This window comes from Onthophagus taurus, chromosome 6 (assembly GCF_036711975.1).
Source record: "Onthophagus taurus isolate NC chromosome 6, IU_Otau_3.0, whole genome shotgun sequence".
Lineage (NCBI taxonomy): Eukaryota > Metazoa > Arthropoda > Insecta > Coleoptera > Scarabaeidae > Onthophagus > Onthophagus taurus.
This window is the reverse complement of record NC_091971.1, coordinates 29,384,216-29,400,478: the sequence shown is the minus strand read 5'-3', so window position 1 is coordinate 29,400,478 and position 16,263 is coordinate 29,384,216. Positions and strand designations below refer to the sequence as shown.

Below are 16,263 nucleotides of genomic sequence, written 5' to 3'. Positions count from 1 at the left end.
TTTTTCAATTGTAACATTAATTTATTAACTAAGATTATACAAAAGTAAAAAAGAAACGTACGATACAGTAATCTAGGTCTTGAATCTTTTTATCTGGTAACACTAACTAGATTAAATGACAAGAATTTAGAAACCAAAATCACATACTTCTTACTGAGCATGTCGAATAATAAAAACAATTATATAAAATTAATTATTAAAGGTAAATAGAATAAAGACGTTTAACATAACATTTCTTTCGACAAGTTGGACAATTAAACGATTTAGATCCAAAATGTTGAACGCAATTTTTACAGAAATAGTGGCCGCATGGTGTTACTTTTGGTTGACGACCGGTCAGGTCTTCCATACAAATCGGACATTCCAAACCTGTTCTTACATTTTGCTTATGTTGATTATTCGATCCCTCGCATTCCTGTATTTTAGGAGAATCACTCAGATCCTGAAAAAAGAAAGTGTATTTGAAACTAACTTTACAGGTTGTAAGTCACGATCAGTGTTAATAGAACTAAAACTATTACTGGAAATAACAGTAAACCTAGAATTAGGGTTAAGTCGTGCGTCTTTTGCAAAAGTGTTTAACGTTTTCTTCAGTTCAAGCAAGTTCGATAAGAGTTGGACAAAATAATTGTCAACTAAATTGTTTTTGCCAAATCCCTGTGAAAAAGGCGTCGTCGAGTTAACTAGCATTTTCTATGTGTAGCTAAGTTCCCATCCGTCTGCACTATTTATATTATTCCTATGTTGATGGATATCTGACTCTGGCTAGCACCTTGGTCTTATCGAAATCTATGGTGCATCCCTTTTTGTGGCAATGCTGAGCGACTGTCGGATCTTATTCAATCGGACATCCCTCTCATGCTCCTTGAAATTATTCATCATCAGTCAGTCGGCGTCAGTAAAAATGAACATTGACGATATATAAGAGCTTGACAATAAAACCTTGGAGGACCATCGCGAAGTTACTTCAAGAAAGAAGAATAACCAAAAACGAAGATGAGGAGTTCAGCCCAGCGATAAGCAAGAAAAAACGAAAAATACAAGAAGAAGATCTAGAAATCAAAACAAGCAACAAATATGCCCTATCTTAATATGAGATATTAACATATTTGCAGTGTACCTAGATCATCAGAAAAACTAGTAGAAGAATTTAAAATAATACTATAATATTTGCCCAAACAAAGCGACAATCATAGCTGGTGATCTGAACTCCAAGCACCCGGACTGGAACAGCAGCATCACAAACACACACGGCATAAGATTAAAAAACCTTGTTGAGGAAGTAGACCTACTGGTCATCGACCCAAAAGAGCCAACTCATATTTACACAGCAAACAGTTCGGTTGATGTCCTCGACTGATCGTCCTCGAATAACAATCAAGATAATAAATCAGCTCTCCTCAGACTACTACCCAGTAGTAATGGAAGTAGAAATCCAACCAGAAAGTCAAAAACAACTAATCAAAACCACCGACTGGAAGAAATTTAAAGAAACAATAAAAATCAAGAAGACGCAGATCAATTCAACACTAAGCTTAGAAACAGCAATAACAAGTCTTGAAAAAGGATAGTAGATGCAATAACAGTATCAACAACAACCAGAACAATAAATCCATGCAAAACTCAACTCTCACCTGAATTAAAACAGAAATTTGCGGAAAAGAAAAAACTCATAAAAGAATACGTAAGAACAAGAGACCCAAACACCAAGAATAAACTTAATAGAATCACTACGGAAATTCACAAAAACGTTAACGAAATAAACCGAAAAAAGTGATGCAAAAAAAAATAAAAGAGCTAACAACGGAGGACCAATCACTTTGGAGGATGATCCAACAACTAAAATCCGAAAACAAATTTGCAACGACAGACGAAGAAAAAGCAAATATGGCTTTCAACAAAGCTTTCAAAAAACAATTCAGATCGAACCCCATCATGACGCAGGTAAAGAATCAAGAATTCTACGACAAATACAGAAATACAACAAATAATCAACAATCTCAGCCAACCCATCACCTTTCTTCGTCCGACTCTCTGCTTGACTTGATCATCTCGTCTTGCACCGATAAAATTCTTGTTCACGGTCAACTTATTACGCTGTCCAAGTCCGAAATTTAGTTTGTGGTCAGCGTAATCTATCTTACGTGATTTCAAACATGTCGACTATTAAGAACTCAACTCTGATGTGCTGAGAATAGACTGGAAACCATTATATCTTATGACGGACATTGATGCGAAGGTTAATTATTTTAATAACAAAGTAACATGTTTGTATGACAAACATGCTCTGATAAGGCAAAGGCGAATGAAACATTTTCCTGACCTTGGTTATATTAGGGATCTCATGAGCGAACGTAATAGAGCTAAAACGTTGTACAGACGTAACCCGTCAGTTGATAACTGACTGCTATCGTTCTCTACGTAATAGGTGCAATCACAAATGCAAAAATGCTAAAAAAAAATATTTTTATTGGAAATTATCTGTGTCGACACCAACTATATTTTAGAAGATATTTTTAATTTTTCTTTTGAATCATCCCCTTTCCCATCTATATGGAAACATGCTCAGGTTCTTCCCATTCCCAAATTGAAAACTCCAGTTTTGGCTAGCGACTATCGTCCTATTTCAATACTTTCTCCTTTGTCAAAGGTTCTTGAGCGTATTGTGTATACCCAGGTTTATGATTTTCTTGAGAAGCATCGATTGATCAGTGACGAACAGTCTGGTTTCCGACGGGGTCGTAATACTACTACTTCCTTGATCAACATCACGGATGATATAAGGCTTGCCTGTGATAATCGTCGTCTCACTATTTTGGTTCTACTTGATTTCAGCAAAGCCATCGACTCTGTCGATTACAATCTTTTTCATTCTATACTTTCATCTATTGGTTTTTCTTCCTCGAGTCTTTCATGGTTTCAATCATATCTTTCGCATCGCACGCAAAAAGGTAATATTAGTTTTTTTACTTTCAAATTTTTAATCCATAATAACATGTCAGAAAAGCACTTGATGAGCACAAGCATTTTCAAGAAAAGCGGAAATTTGATAATTTTTTCAGTTTTGTCAAAGCTGTATGATTAATATGCTCAAAGACTGTGTCGACATTAAAAGAATATAACATAAAAAGGCATTACGACACAAAACATGAACAACAATATAAAACTTAACAGGGCAACTCCGGATAGATAAGTTTAATCAAATGGAGAAAAACTTGGGAAAACAACAGGCTATTTTTTAAAATCAAGCTATTTTATCAAATATGGCAGTAAAGGCTAATTTTGTTGTCAGTCAAATACTGGCAAAAAAATGAAACTCTTTGCGGATGGAGAGATGATAAAAGAATGTTTGACTGGATAGCATTTCATGACAAAATAAATATTATTTCAAACATTAGTTTATCAAGATTCACTATTGCAAGGAGAATTGAAGACTTGTCCGAGAACATAGCAACAACGCTTCGTGAACGCATTGCAAAATTCGAATACTGTTCTTTGGCACATGATGAGAGTTACGATATTAGCAATACAGCACAACTGGCTATATTTTTACGTGGTATTGACACCAAATTTAATATTACCGAAGAATTGTGTTCACTGATTCCAATGAAAGGAACTACAATCGGCCAAGACCTGTACGATGAACTAAAGTCTGTTGGAAAATTTTTCAATTTTATTAGAAAAGATTATTGGTATATCGACAGATGGAGCACGAGCAATGTCAAGGGAAATATTCGTTAACCACCGCATAGTTCACCAGGAACATGAATGTGCGAAAAAATTGAGTTTGCCAGTTTCTTATCGACATGACTCAGCTACTTTTGCTAACTTGCAACTTTTACTTGGTGACACCGTCGTTAAATTTTGGGATGTCATTAAGAATCTTGGCGTTATGATAGACTCTGCACTGTCTTGGCGCCCCCAGGTTCAGGCGATTTGTAAGAGGGTTTACTCTTGTTTTCACTCCCTCCGTAAATTTAAGTGTTTTCTTCCACCTTACATTCGATGCAACCTCTGTTATTCGCTGATTTTTCCACATCTTGATTTATGCGGGTACAGTTTGTACTGACCTGTCGATATCTTTGTGTAATAAACTCCAGAGATTACAAAATAATTGCATACGTTTTATGTTCGATCTTGGGAAATATTGTCATATTACTCCTTACCGCAATAACTTATATTTGTTTACGTACGTAAACCGTCGGTCTTTCCGTGTGTTACCAAGTCTCTATAAGATTATTAAGACTCAGAGTCCACAGTACTTATTTAATAATTTTAAATTCTTATCGTCACGAGCGTCCCATTCGTTCGCAATCGGACTTAATACTTCTATTCCCAATACATCATATGAATATATACCATGGGTCGTTTACGCTACACGTCATATCCCTCTAGAATGGTCTCCCATGGATGTTAGAAACGCTCCAACCCTGTCATCTTTCAAGACGTGTCTTATATATTTCCTCTTCTCCCGTCGAATTGCAATCTTATAATAATTTACTTCCTTTTCTTCTGAGCTTCTTCTTTTCTGCTTTGTTACTCTGTGCATTTCTTACACTTTTCTTCTCTCTTTTTTGTTGTTTATTTTTTTTTCTTTTTCTCTTTTTGGTTTTAATTATGTGTGATGATGATTATGTATTTATTTCTGTATATCTAGTGGTATCATTGTAATCTTTGATTATAGCTTTGTTCGTTGGGTCTGCACTACTCTGCACGACATGGCACTAGTATGACGTCATGGTGCAATGAAGTGTAAGTAAGTGCAATGTCATGTCAACTTAGTGCAGGTCAAAAAAGCGTATAAACCGTGGTCGCAACGAACAGATTTTTATAAAAAAAAGTGTATAATATTTGAAATGGACGAACAGGAGTTTATCAGCGAAATACTCGTGGAAAATGAAATCATCGCAGAATGTTTTTTTAGTAGCGATTCATCAATTATTATTATATTATTATTTTTTATTTTTTCAATTATTAGCGAAATATATTTTCTACACCAAACTACTAACCCTTATAAGTTCTTTCAAAAGTACTACTTAACGTATAAAGAAATCACATGTTAAATTGCACCAAAATCGATAAGCAGTACTTGCAAAAAAAAAATTTGGGTGGTGAGGGTAGTAACCTCAGCCACCCCTAAATGAGAAAACACAATTAATATTTTTAAATGTACTATAAGTGTATTTAATGAAGCCAAAATCGACAGGGTAGTTTTTAAATTATTCCAAAAATGTAGGGGTAGTTTTCTACTGCCTCTACTGGGATTGAATATACTGTGTTCTCTAATACAACAAATATTAATTATTATAAGGTTTTATTTCTTAATATTTAATATTAATTATTACAAAACACTCTTTCAAATATTCCGCCATTTTAGTTACACTGCACTTATTGAACTTAATCGAAAGCAGCTGCAACAAAATCTGCACTAACTTACACCCGCTGCACGAAATTGCACTGCGCATGGCCCAACGAACAGTATGAGTGCAACTGCACTAAACTACACTATCCCCAACGAACACACAACATTTGCACTAAACTGTTTAGTGCAAGTAGTGCAGTCCCAACGAACAAAGCTTATATAATATTGTTAGCGGTACCGCTAAAGTTGCGTCGACCCTGTTCGCTCGCGGGTGTTGAAAACAATGAATTCCTTCCCCTGGATGTGTGAATTCGACTCGAGGTCGAGCGAATCCGAGAAGAACCGAATCGGTTGGGCGGGGAAGCGACATTCAACGTGCATTCGACACTCTGCAGCCGACTGGTGTTAAGAACGCATCTTTATTCTGTCCATTGATAGTTAAGTTAAGATTAATAAACTCATTTAAAAAGTTTAAGACTTTCATTAATTTTAAATTGCTTAAATCAGAAGTGGAATCGTCTACGTGCTTGTGTTCTGTGCCATTGTCGTGTGTACGTGCTGTATTGGAACGGCGAATCTACAGAGAAAATAAAATGGAGGAGTTACTAGCGAGCATGCTCAAAACCCTGCAAACGGCGCGGACCGTGCCAGACCAAATCGACTTGCCGGCGTTCCGAGCCGACACGGATGACGCAACAGCTTGGATTGCACAGGTAGAAGCGATAAAAAAAAGAGTTCGCTTGGTCAGACCTGCAGATTATGGTAAGAGTTGGACGTTTTTTATTTGATGACGCGAAAACTTGGTATACGAATTGGTCACCCAGTGTGCGTGACTGGACTAGTTTTAAAAATGACTTTTTAGAAGCATTCCCACCGAAAAAAATTCTGGGACGGTTATTTTGCGAAGCCGCCATCTGTAAAAGCTCAAGTTTCAATACGTACGTTTCGTATGTGCATAAAAAAATGTCGCTATTAAAGAATTTACGCGCCAGCTGGAACAATCGTGATTTAATTGAATTGATTATTTACGGGATCGAAGACGATAAAGTACAAGAAGCTGCCACCATGCGCGACTTCAGTTTACTTCCAGACCTCATAGCATACTTGAGCACCATACAAAAGCCGGTATGCAACAAAGAAAATCTTAATTCGCGCAAACGGTTTAACCAGCTAGAAAATTTGCCTAAAAGACAGCGTATAGAGGGGGCGTCAAATTCTCAAAATAAACACTGTTTTAAATGCGGGAAAGCTGGACACATTCAACGTTACTGTCGATCGGGAAATTTACAAGCGACAAGAAACGCGACCTCTTCAAAATCGAATACCGAACAACCTCGTAACAATAACAGCTGTACTTTTTGCTTCCGGACGGGACATGATGAGCGAAATTGTTACACAAAAAGTAATATTGATCAGAGACGAGCTGTAAACTTTGCAACTTTAGGGAAAACAACTGTTCCGACCAAAATAAAAATAGATGATCAAGTTTACATGGGATTGGTAGATACCGGTGCTGACATCTCGTTGATGTCTGATAAATTTATGAAAAGATTTTTATCTAAACTCGAACGTCAAGATCTGGAGATCGCGGGAATTACTTCCGGAAAACTATTATCTAATTATAAATTCACGGCAGATGTAGAAATTACTGGTCAACGTACCGTATTAGATTTTATCATAGTCCCAGCGGAAAATTTAGATTATGACGTTATAGTTGGGTGTAACATTTTTTCGGATACTTGCCTTGCTGCCGTCACTGATTGTGATGGAACTCGAATAATACGAAAGCAACTCCCTGGTGTAATGCGTTCGTTTGGAAATGACAAAAATAGTATTGATGTACCGAATAAATATTTTGAGCAAGTAAGCGAATTACTTAAGAATTATGAAGATATTATTACCAGCGGTACTTCTACTACAATGGTAAATAACACCTTGATGGAAATAAAGTTGGTTGATGATTTTATAGTAACCCGACGTCCATATAGACTTGCTGAGAGTGAACGTATTGAAGTACGAAAAATAGTTGATGAACTATTAGATAAGGGAATAATTCGCGAAAGCACGTCACCATACGCTAGCCCTATACTATTGGTAAAGAAAAGGCGAGATACATATCGCATGTGCGTAGATTATCGCGAATTAAATGCTCACACCGTAAAAGACCGATTTCCCCTTCCTCGAATAGATGACCAGCTTGATCGACTGGGTCGTGGAAAATTCTTTACGTCGCTGGACATGGCCTCTGGTTTTCACCAGATCCCAATTCACCCTGACTCGATATATAAAACCGCTTTTGTGACTCCGGATGGTCAGTACGAATACATGCGAATGCCATTCGGATTGGCCAATGCCCCAGCGGTATTTGAAAGGTCAATTAACGCAGCTCTGGGAGATCTAAAGTACACTGTTGCCTTGGTATATATGGACGACATTTTAATTCCGTCAGAAACAGTAGAAATTTGGACAAGGTTTTACAAGCATTACAAGTACCCGGTTTCTCACTTAATATAACCAAATGTAAGTTTTTATAGCACGAGATCGAATACCTGGGACGTGAGATTTCATCGGCAGGTATCAGGCCTAGTCGTGCCAAAGTAGAAGCTTTGACTAAAGTCCCGTCACCCACAAATGTGAAGCAGGTCAGACAGTTTATGGGTTTAGCTAGCTACTTCAGAAAATTTGTCCCAGGATTTTCCACCAAAACGTCTTGTATAAACCGACTTACAAAACTAAATGTCCCATTTGAATGGACTAGTGAGCACGAAGAGGCTAAAAACTACGTCATCAGATGTTTGACATCTGAACCCCTTTTAGTTGTATTTAATCCGGACTTGCCGACGGAACTACATACCGACGCTAGCACGATTGGCTACGGCGGAATTTTGATGCAGAAGTATGATGGTAAGAATAAAGTAGTGTCTTACTTTAGCAAGAGAACTACTGCCATTGAAGCTCGCTACCATTCATATGAACTTGAGACGTTAGCCATTGTGAATTCGCTGACACATTTTCGCGTCTATTTACTTGGGATCAATTTTACCATCGTTACCGATTGTAATTCCGTTAAAGCTACAGTTAACAAACGAGATATTGTTCCACGAATTGCTCGATGGTGGACCTATTTGCAGGATTTCGATTACAACATCGTCTACAGAAAGGGTTCAACCTTGACTCATGTAGATTACCTGAGCCGAAATCCCGTTCGAGTTTTGCGAATACATGATTCCTGGCTGCATGCAGAACAACGAGGTAATGCAGCAGTTCAAAAGATGCTCACTCATCTACGTGAAGGAAGGCTTGATGCCAAACAGTATGTTGAGAAAGATGGATTACTTTGTCATCAAAAAGTATTTCCAGATGGTCGAAAGATGATCCGATATTTTGTACCGCGACAAAGTCGATTGGGATTGATGAGACTGTTCCATGATGAACAGTGTCATGTTGGCACTGACAAAACAATTGATTCTATTTTGTTACATTTTTGGTTTCCGAGGTTAAGAGATTTTGTCAAATCGTATGTAAAACATTGTCTTGTATGTGCTGTCAAAAAGACTAGAACTGGTCCCTTGCAAGGAGCGATAGTTATTCCTGAAGCACCAACTGTTCCACTGCACACTATACATGTTGATTGTTTGGGACCGTTGCCTGTATCAACTAGTGATTACAAACACATTCTTGTGATTGTAGATGGATATACGAAATATTGTAATCTAATCCCCTTAAAGAGTGTGACTGCTGAGGAAACGCGTGAAGCATTTCAAAGGTTTATCTCCTGTTTTGGTACTCCAACTGTAGTAGTCATGGATAGTGGTACGAATTTTCACAATCTCTCCATTTGTAAATTTTTGGATGACTGGAATATCAAGTATCATTTTATAACGCCAGTCATTCATCGTGCCAACGGGCAAGTAGAACGCTACATGCGCACCATCATGAATTTATTACGTGTGGAAACACGGTTGAGGTCAGAATCGCCGACTGTTATTTGGAAAATACAACTGGTACTAAATACTACTACACAGAAATCTACGAACACTAGTCCCTTACATGTTCTTATTGGTATTACCAGTACAACACCACTTATACGGGCAGCCTTGAATGATTTGTCACATGATTTGACGACTGTTCGAAACCTAGAAGTCGACAGACAACGTGTAAGTGAGCGGCTCCGAGCAAAGAATTCTAATATCACTGAATTGAACAGAAAGCGAAAAGATACTGTTCAGTACAAGGTTGGTGATTTTGTGCTACTGCATCGAGCCAGTAAAATGCATGCAAGCAAGACTAACTTTGAGTTCCTTGGGCCCTATGAAATTATGAACATTACGAAGCAGGAAAGGTATGATTTAAAAAGAGTTGGTGTTGGCAAACATCGAATTGTGAAAGCTGCTAAAGAGCAGTTGCGGATCTGGCCTCGTGATTGGACGACTGCCACTAATACGGCCGATCTTTTGGAATGTATTGAAATGGAATGTCAAGGTAACTTTAACGTTACTACTGTCAAGTATTAGTTGATTATTTTTTTTGTTAACAAATGGGAAAATTTTGAATACCTAGTTGCAATGATATTAATTTTGTTGAATTGAGAATTGTTAGACGTTTTAAACGTTCCAAGATCGAAGGCGTATCTTGAAGGAGATTGCATTAATGGCATCTCAGACAAATCTTTACAATTACATTGTTAGACGTTTTAAACGTTCCAAGATCGAAGGCGTATCTTGAAGGAGATTGCATTAATGGCATCTCAGACAAATCTTTACAATTACATTGTTAGATGTTTTAAACGTTCCAAGATCGAAGGCGTATCTTGAAGGAGATTGCATTAATGGCATCTCAGACATTTTTTTTTATTTACATTCTTAGATGTTTGAAACGTTCCAAGATCGAGATCGTATCTTGAAAGGAATTGCACTAGTGATTCCAGATATGTTTTGAAAGGTTATGAAATGTCTAAATATTTTGAGATCGAAGGCGTATCTCGATTGCAGTAATGACATCTTGAATCAGTAACAAATTTTGAGATTAAGTTTGTGGATAATTTTAAAGAATTTGAAACTTGTAACGGTTTCCAGTGTAGAGACTTTTTGTAGAATCTCAGTGTGTATATTATGATGATGATGTTTATTGTGTTCGCTGTTTATGAATTGATAAATGATTTTGTTCATTTTGAGTCATTTTATTGATTTTGTTCATTTTGAGTCATTTTATTGATTTTGTTCATTTTGAAAAATTGTAACATAAAAACCTTTAAATGCATAGTTTACGATTCTATAAAGGACATACAGACAAACATTCATTTTTATATATACAGATGGATGGATTGAGCCACCGAGAGAGATAGCTTGCGCAGGGTGATCGAACCGAGATAGATATAGAAGCGTACTGCCATATAATGGGTGTACTGATAGAAGTGAGATAGATATAGAAGCGTACTGACATATAATATATTTATCTTTGTTACACTTTCACATTATCGCTTTCCATCTGCGTCTATTCACCTTCAGCCACATTTTTGTTACTAGATATATCCAGTTATCTCAATCCATATTACACTGTTGGAAATAATTCACGAGCACACCCTATATAATCTGAACGCATGAAGATAAATCCATAATATTGCGGGGCACAAAGGTTTACTGTAAAGGAGTTTATTCAGGGAGTTTCGAGTTGTTCCGTCGCGGCATTGTTGACTGAGCCGCCCTTCCAAGTGGAACATTCCGTCGCTATGGAGACCGAAGTGGATGGAAAATACCGGTCGTTTTTAGTGTGGTGTGAGGGACCACGTTGTTATCGTACTCTGTGCGCAATGGATAGGCGATCGCGTTACTTAAGCGAGTTTGAGCGAGGAATGTTTGTGGGTATGCACATTGAGGGTGTATCGTTCTGTGAAATTGCGCGTCGTCTCGAGCGGTCGTTATCGGCAGTGCAACGGGCATGGCGAGAATGGTCTGAGGTAGGACATAGGTACCTTCAGCCGCGGCCGGGACGGCCCTGCGCGTCCCCAACGCACGAGGATCGCACTCTTGTGCTCAGCGCTTTAGCGTCGTGTGTGTCCTCCTCAAGGTAACTTGGAGCTGTTTGGCCACCGGCAGGGGAAGGCGCACTCACTACGCGAACTGTACTGCGGTGTTTGGTAGATAGTGATCTGATAGTGACTGCGCGCGCGTCGTGCGATACAGCGGATTCCAGTAACACCCGAGCACCGCAGCATACGTCACGAGTAGGTCGACACTAGGCGTTAGTAGGTTGCCGAGTAGAGGGACATTTTGTTTTCCGACGAATCAAGATTCGAATTGAGCACCGGTGATGCGCGAATTTTAGTTCATCGGAGTCGTGGTGATCGTCTATTCGAGCAGTGTGTGCAAGAGCACCCTATCCACCGACAACCGAGCATTATGGTATGGGGTGCGATTACATATGGTGGACGTACACGTCTGCTGCCTGTATAGCAGACCATGACGGGTCAACGATACGTAGATGAGGTGCTACGGTCCGTTGTGCTTCCCTACGTTCGGCGGCTCCCAGGTCTGCTATACATGCACGACAACGTACGACAGCACATCGGGCGTGTTGTACAGACCTTTGTGGAAGAGCCCCGTATACGAATGCTTCCATGGCTAGCTCGGTTTCCGCATCTGAATCCGATCGAACATGTTTGGGACATGACTGGTCGGAGACTTCTACGTTATCCGGCTTCCTCCGGCTAACGTTGAGGAGCTATGGAGACGAGTTGAGGTGGCATGGTTGGCCATCCCTCTCGCTACAATACAGCGACTTATAGACTCCATGCCACGTCGTGTAGCGATGGTACGCGAAGCTCACGGGGGATACTCTCGCTATTGATGTTTCTCCTCCCAGCAGAGTTGTGCCGCTCTCCATGTGAGAGTAAGTTACACTACTTTAGTACTACTTCCATATCAAATTTTATTGCGCTAGACACACGCGTTCAGGTTATACAGGGTGTGCTCGTGAATTATTTCCAACAGTGTATATATAATCAAAGATTGTAATATAGTTTAGACTGGGTCGATTGGAAGATATCGTCTGTGGCGATTATGATTTGTTTTCCACTGTCATTGTTGAAATCATTGTTTTTTTTTGTGTATTATCACTAGCGATAATATAAGTTAATTATAATAATGTACAATTTTCCTTTGTTTTTTTTTCTTTTATGACAATAAAATTTGTTTATTATTATTATTATTAAAACAACTCCCGCCTGACAGCATAGACGAAATAAAAACGATAGCCAACGCAGTAATGGAACTTGGATATTTTCCACAAACATGGAAAAAAGCAATCACAATAGTAATACACAAAAAAAAACAAGCCAAAAGACCAACCAACCTCCTACAGACCTATTAGCCTTCTACCGACAATCAATAAAGTCGTCGAGATATTGCTCAGCAGACTCAAAAGTGCCACCAAAGACAACAACGTAATCCCAAACCACCAGTTTGGTTTCTGGACATTGAGAAAGCTTTTGATAAAGTCTGGTACGCAGGCCTAATCTATGAAATGAAGAAATCAAACGTACCACCAAGACTAACTGAAATCATAAGCTCATACCTTCAAAACAGAAAATTCCACGTCAAAATAAGGAATACAATTTCGGAAGGAACAGAAGTAGAGGCCGGAGTTCCACAAGGCTCCGTCTTGGCCGTAATATACACCACGAGCAGGATGAAATCATTCATTAAAAACCGACTACAAGAAGCCGATGACTGATAAAATCATGAAGTACATGAATACATGGAGGATCAGAGTAAACCAAGAAAAAACAGAAGCAGTCATGTTCTGTCATACACAAGGTCACCAAAAAACCCAACCCCGAAAAAATCAAAATAAACGGAAAAGAAATAGAGTGGAAAAGGTATGCTAAATATCTAGGCATCATACTAGACGAAAAACTCAACCTACTTAAACACATGGAAAAAAATTAAAAAAAGGAAGTGGATTAACAGCACCACTCTACCCAATCATCAACAGATGCAGTAAACTTAACACTGAATAACAGAATAAATATTTTCAAGGCAATCATACTACCAGCGGCCACCTACGGGGTAGTGATATGGAACATAACCAGCAAAAGCGGATTAAACCAACTGCCATAAACGCTTAACAAGATTCTAAGAATGACAATGAATGCAGAGAGATATATCAGCTATACTCAACTAAAAAAAGAAGCTAATATTAAAAACATGGTAACCTTCATAGAGGAGACAACCGATAAACAAATCAAAAAAATGAAACATCACTACAATCCAGAGATACAAAAAGCAACTCTAATAAAACCCAGAAAAACAGACACAAGAGATACAGTAATGCCGAAACGCAAGAGGGAAACCGAAAACATCGGCATAAAACCCAAACGACAAGACAAAAAAATGAACCAAAACAAAGAAAAGAAAAATAGTATATTAAAAAACAAGTTTCGTAAGACACGTTTGAAATGCTCGAATTCAAGTTGAAAAACGAGTGGCGAAGCCACGAGTTTTTTAATGAATGAGTGCTTTAAGTCTTATGAAACGTGTTTTTTATGCTATTTTTTGTAATTTTCTTGTAATTAGAAACTGTCAAAACACAAAATGTATTCACCTGACAAAAATGTTTCATGTACACCTCCCAAAATAAGAGAAATTGCTCAAAGTTTAATGTCCACATCATTGTGGACCTTGTATTCGAAGCTAAGAACGTGTTTAAACATCCATAGACAAACATTGTCACATTGACAACTAGAAAAATTAATGACCCAATGTCACCAACTTGAACTGGTTGCATAAAATGTTACTAAAATCTCATTACAGCATTGGATGCTGTAAGGAGTCTCATTACAGCAACCGTTTGAGTACTGTTATAGCTTTCATTACAGTCGCGAATTACAAAAACATTTTTTCAAAAGAAACACACCTTAACCCGAAAGTGTCTTGTTCTAGGTTTAATTTTAGTTTAGGTTTACAGCCACTAAATTTAATTTATCTTACCACAACATCTTGAGATTCCAAATTATTATTTTTGAGTCCTTTATTATCAACATGTTTCGTTTCCTATAATAAGATTATTTACTATTAAAAAAAATATTTTTTGGAGTGGATTTTATGAAAACTTCAGGTTACCCATGTTAGTTAACTACAAACATCTTATTCTCAAATAATTTCGCAAAATCATTTTTGCAATCATTTCGAATTGAATCCATAATTTTTAACATTAAAAAAAAAACCATATTATTCTTACCAAAACATTAGTTAGATCAACAACTCCAGCAGTTTGGAAATTCATTTGTTCTTCATTACTTGTTGTAACTTCATTCGTGTACTGTTTCGACCTCTTCATCAATTCTTCACAAATAGCTGCGGATTTTGCAGCCAATTGTTGCACCTCCGTTATTAAATCAACATTATCAGACTCTATATTCCTGAAAAATATTTTATGTTTAATTGTTGAAAACGCAAAATGATGAAAAAAAAGTACTTGGTATCATCAGTTTCCACAACGGTAACACTATTTTGTGGTTCTTCTTCAGAATCCGAGGAGATGTAATATTTTATTTCTTTGTTCCTATAAAGAAATCCAATTTGTAGAATTCATTAATTAAATAAACGTGATTTAAAAGAGTAAAATTACTCTGTGATGTTGAGTGTGTTTTGTGTTAATTTGAATTTGTGGATTACAAAATATTTATTTGTGGACAAAGACATACAGTGTCCGCCAAAAAGTCAGCATCACCCATTTCTTTTTGTCCAGACGGAAACTAAACTAAATGCTCTGGTAAAAGCATTGTGCTCCACGGGATAATTTAGATGCGTTGGAACAGTATACGTGGCGAAGTAACATACGAATTTGAACCTTAATGTTGATCGGAATAGTATCGATCGTTGTCATTTTATTTTATTTATTTATTTGAACAAGAGAACAACAACGGGACGAACCCAATAAAGTTGTTCCACAATACACATTTATAAAGTGCAACTAAAAAAAATCCTAATTTCTAAAACAAGCTTAAGGACAGAGCATTAAGGCATTACAATCATAGCGATACGGCAGGTGAAGATATAATGGCGGTTCTGATGTTGCGTTTAACACTAGCTGGATTATACGCGAATAAATCGCAATTAATGCGGTCAGCGGTACGCTCGATTCTGAGAATAGGGGAATTCCGATAAGCATTTGTTCGCGGCATAGGTGCGCAAAACAAAAAGTCATATCGCAGTTGCCGCGGGGGAACATGAAAGTCGATCCTAGCCAGTAAAGACGGTGAATCAGAAAGACCACTGACAAGCCTGAACAGAAAATGTACGTCATTATATGCTCGTCGTTGACGGAGAGTCAGAAATCCGAACATCTTACAGCTTGCGGGATAATCCACATATTCACGTCTGGTTTTGTAGCAAAGATATTTAATTAAACATTTTCTAACCGTTCGATGTAAACCGCATATTGTGGATTCCAGACAATGCTTCCAAAGTTTAAGACACTGCCAATATAAGCAGTATACATGCTTATAATTGCACTTGAGTTTGTGAAATGCTCGGTAGATCGTTTTATAAAGCCTAACGTTCTGTAATATTTTATTAATGATAAATTTAGCGTTTTTAATGATAAATTAAAAATTACTATTGGTTCCCACCATATATTGATCGCTGCCACCACGTCGGGAAGCCTGTAAATGGGAAACAGGGAGTCATTGTTCGGTTTGTCTCGTATAAAGATCGACGATTAGTGCTTCAAAATAGAAAATTACTTAAGGGTTCAGGTATCCGTATTTCGGAGGATCTCACGGCTTTCCGATATAAATTATACCCGCAAGTTGTGAGTAAATTTAGACTAAATTCTGTTTGGACTGTGGACCGAAAAATATTTGCGCGAGTCAATGATAAAAAAATATTGATATCAAATTA

The 16,263-nt window shown here is 37.6% G+C and overlaps 1 protein-coding gene across 2 annotated transcripts in view; it reads right to left on the bottom strand.

Annotated features, from left to right (window-relative positions):
- LOC111420035 (E3 ubiquitin-protein ligase RNF4-like) overlaps window positions 1-16,263 on the bottom strand; it is a 32,960-nt gene continuing 16,697 nt past the window's right edge. The window contains exons 3-6 of one of the 2 annotated variants that reach the window (XM_071196336.1): window positions 14,837-14,923; window positions 14,600-14,780; window positions 14,350-14,412; window positions 1-442 (exon numbers count right to left, since the gene is read on the bottom strand). In XM_071196336.1, coding sequence (XP_071052437.1) covers window positions 197-442; window positions 14,350-14,412; window positions 14,600-14,780; window positions 14,837-14,923 — 577 coding nt within the window. In that variant the 3' untranslated portion in view covers window positions 1-196. The remainder of the gene's footprint in view (window positions 443-14,349; window positions 14,413-14,599; window positions 14,781-14,836; window positions 14,924-16,263) is intronic. The other variant, XM_071196337.1, reaches the window with a different exon arrangement.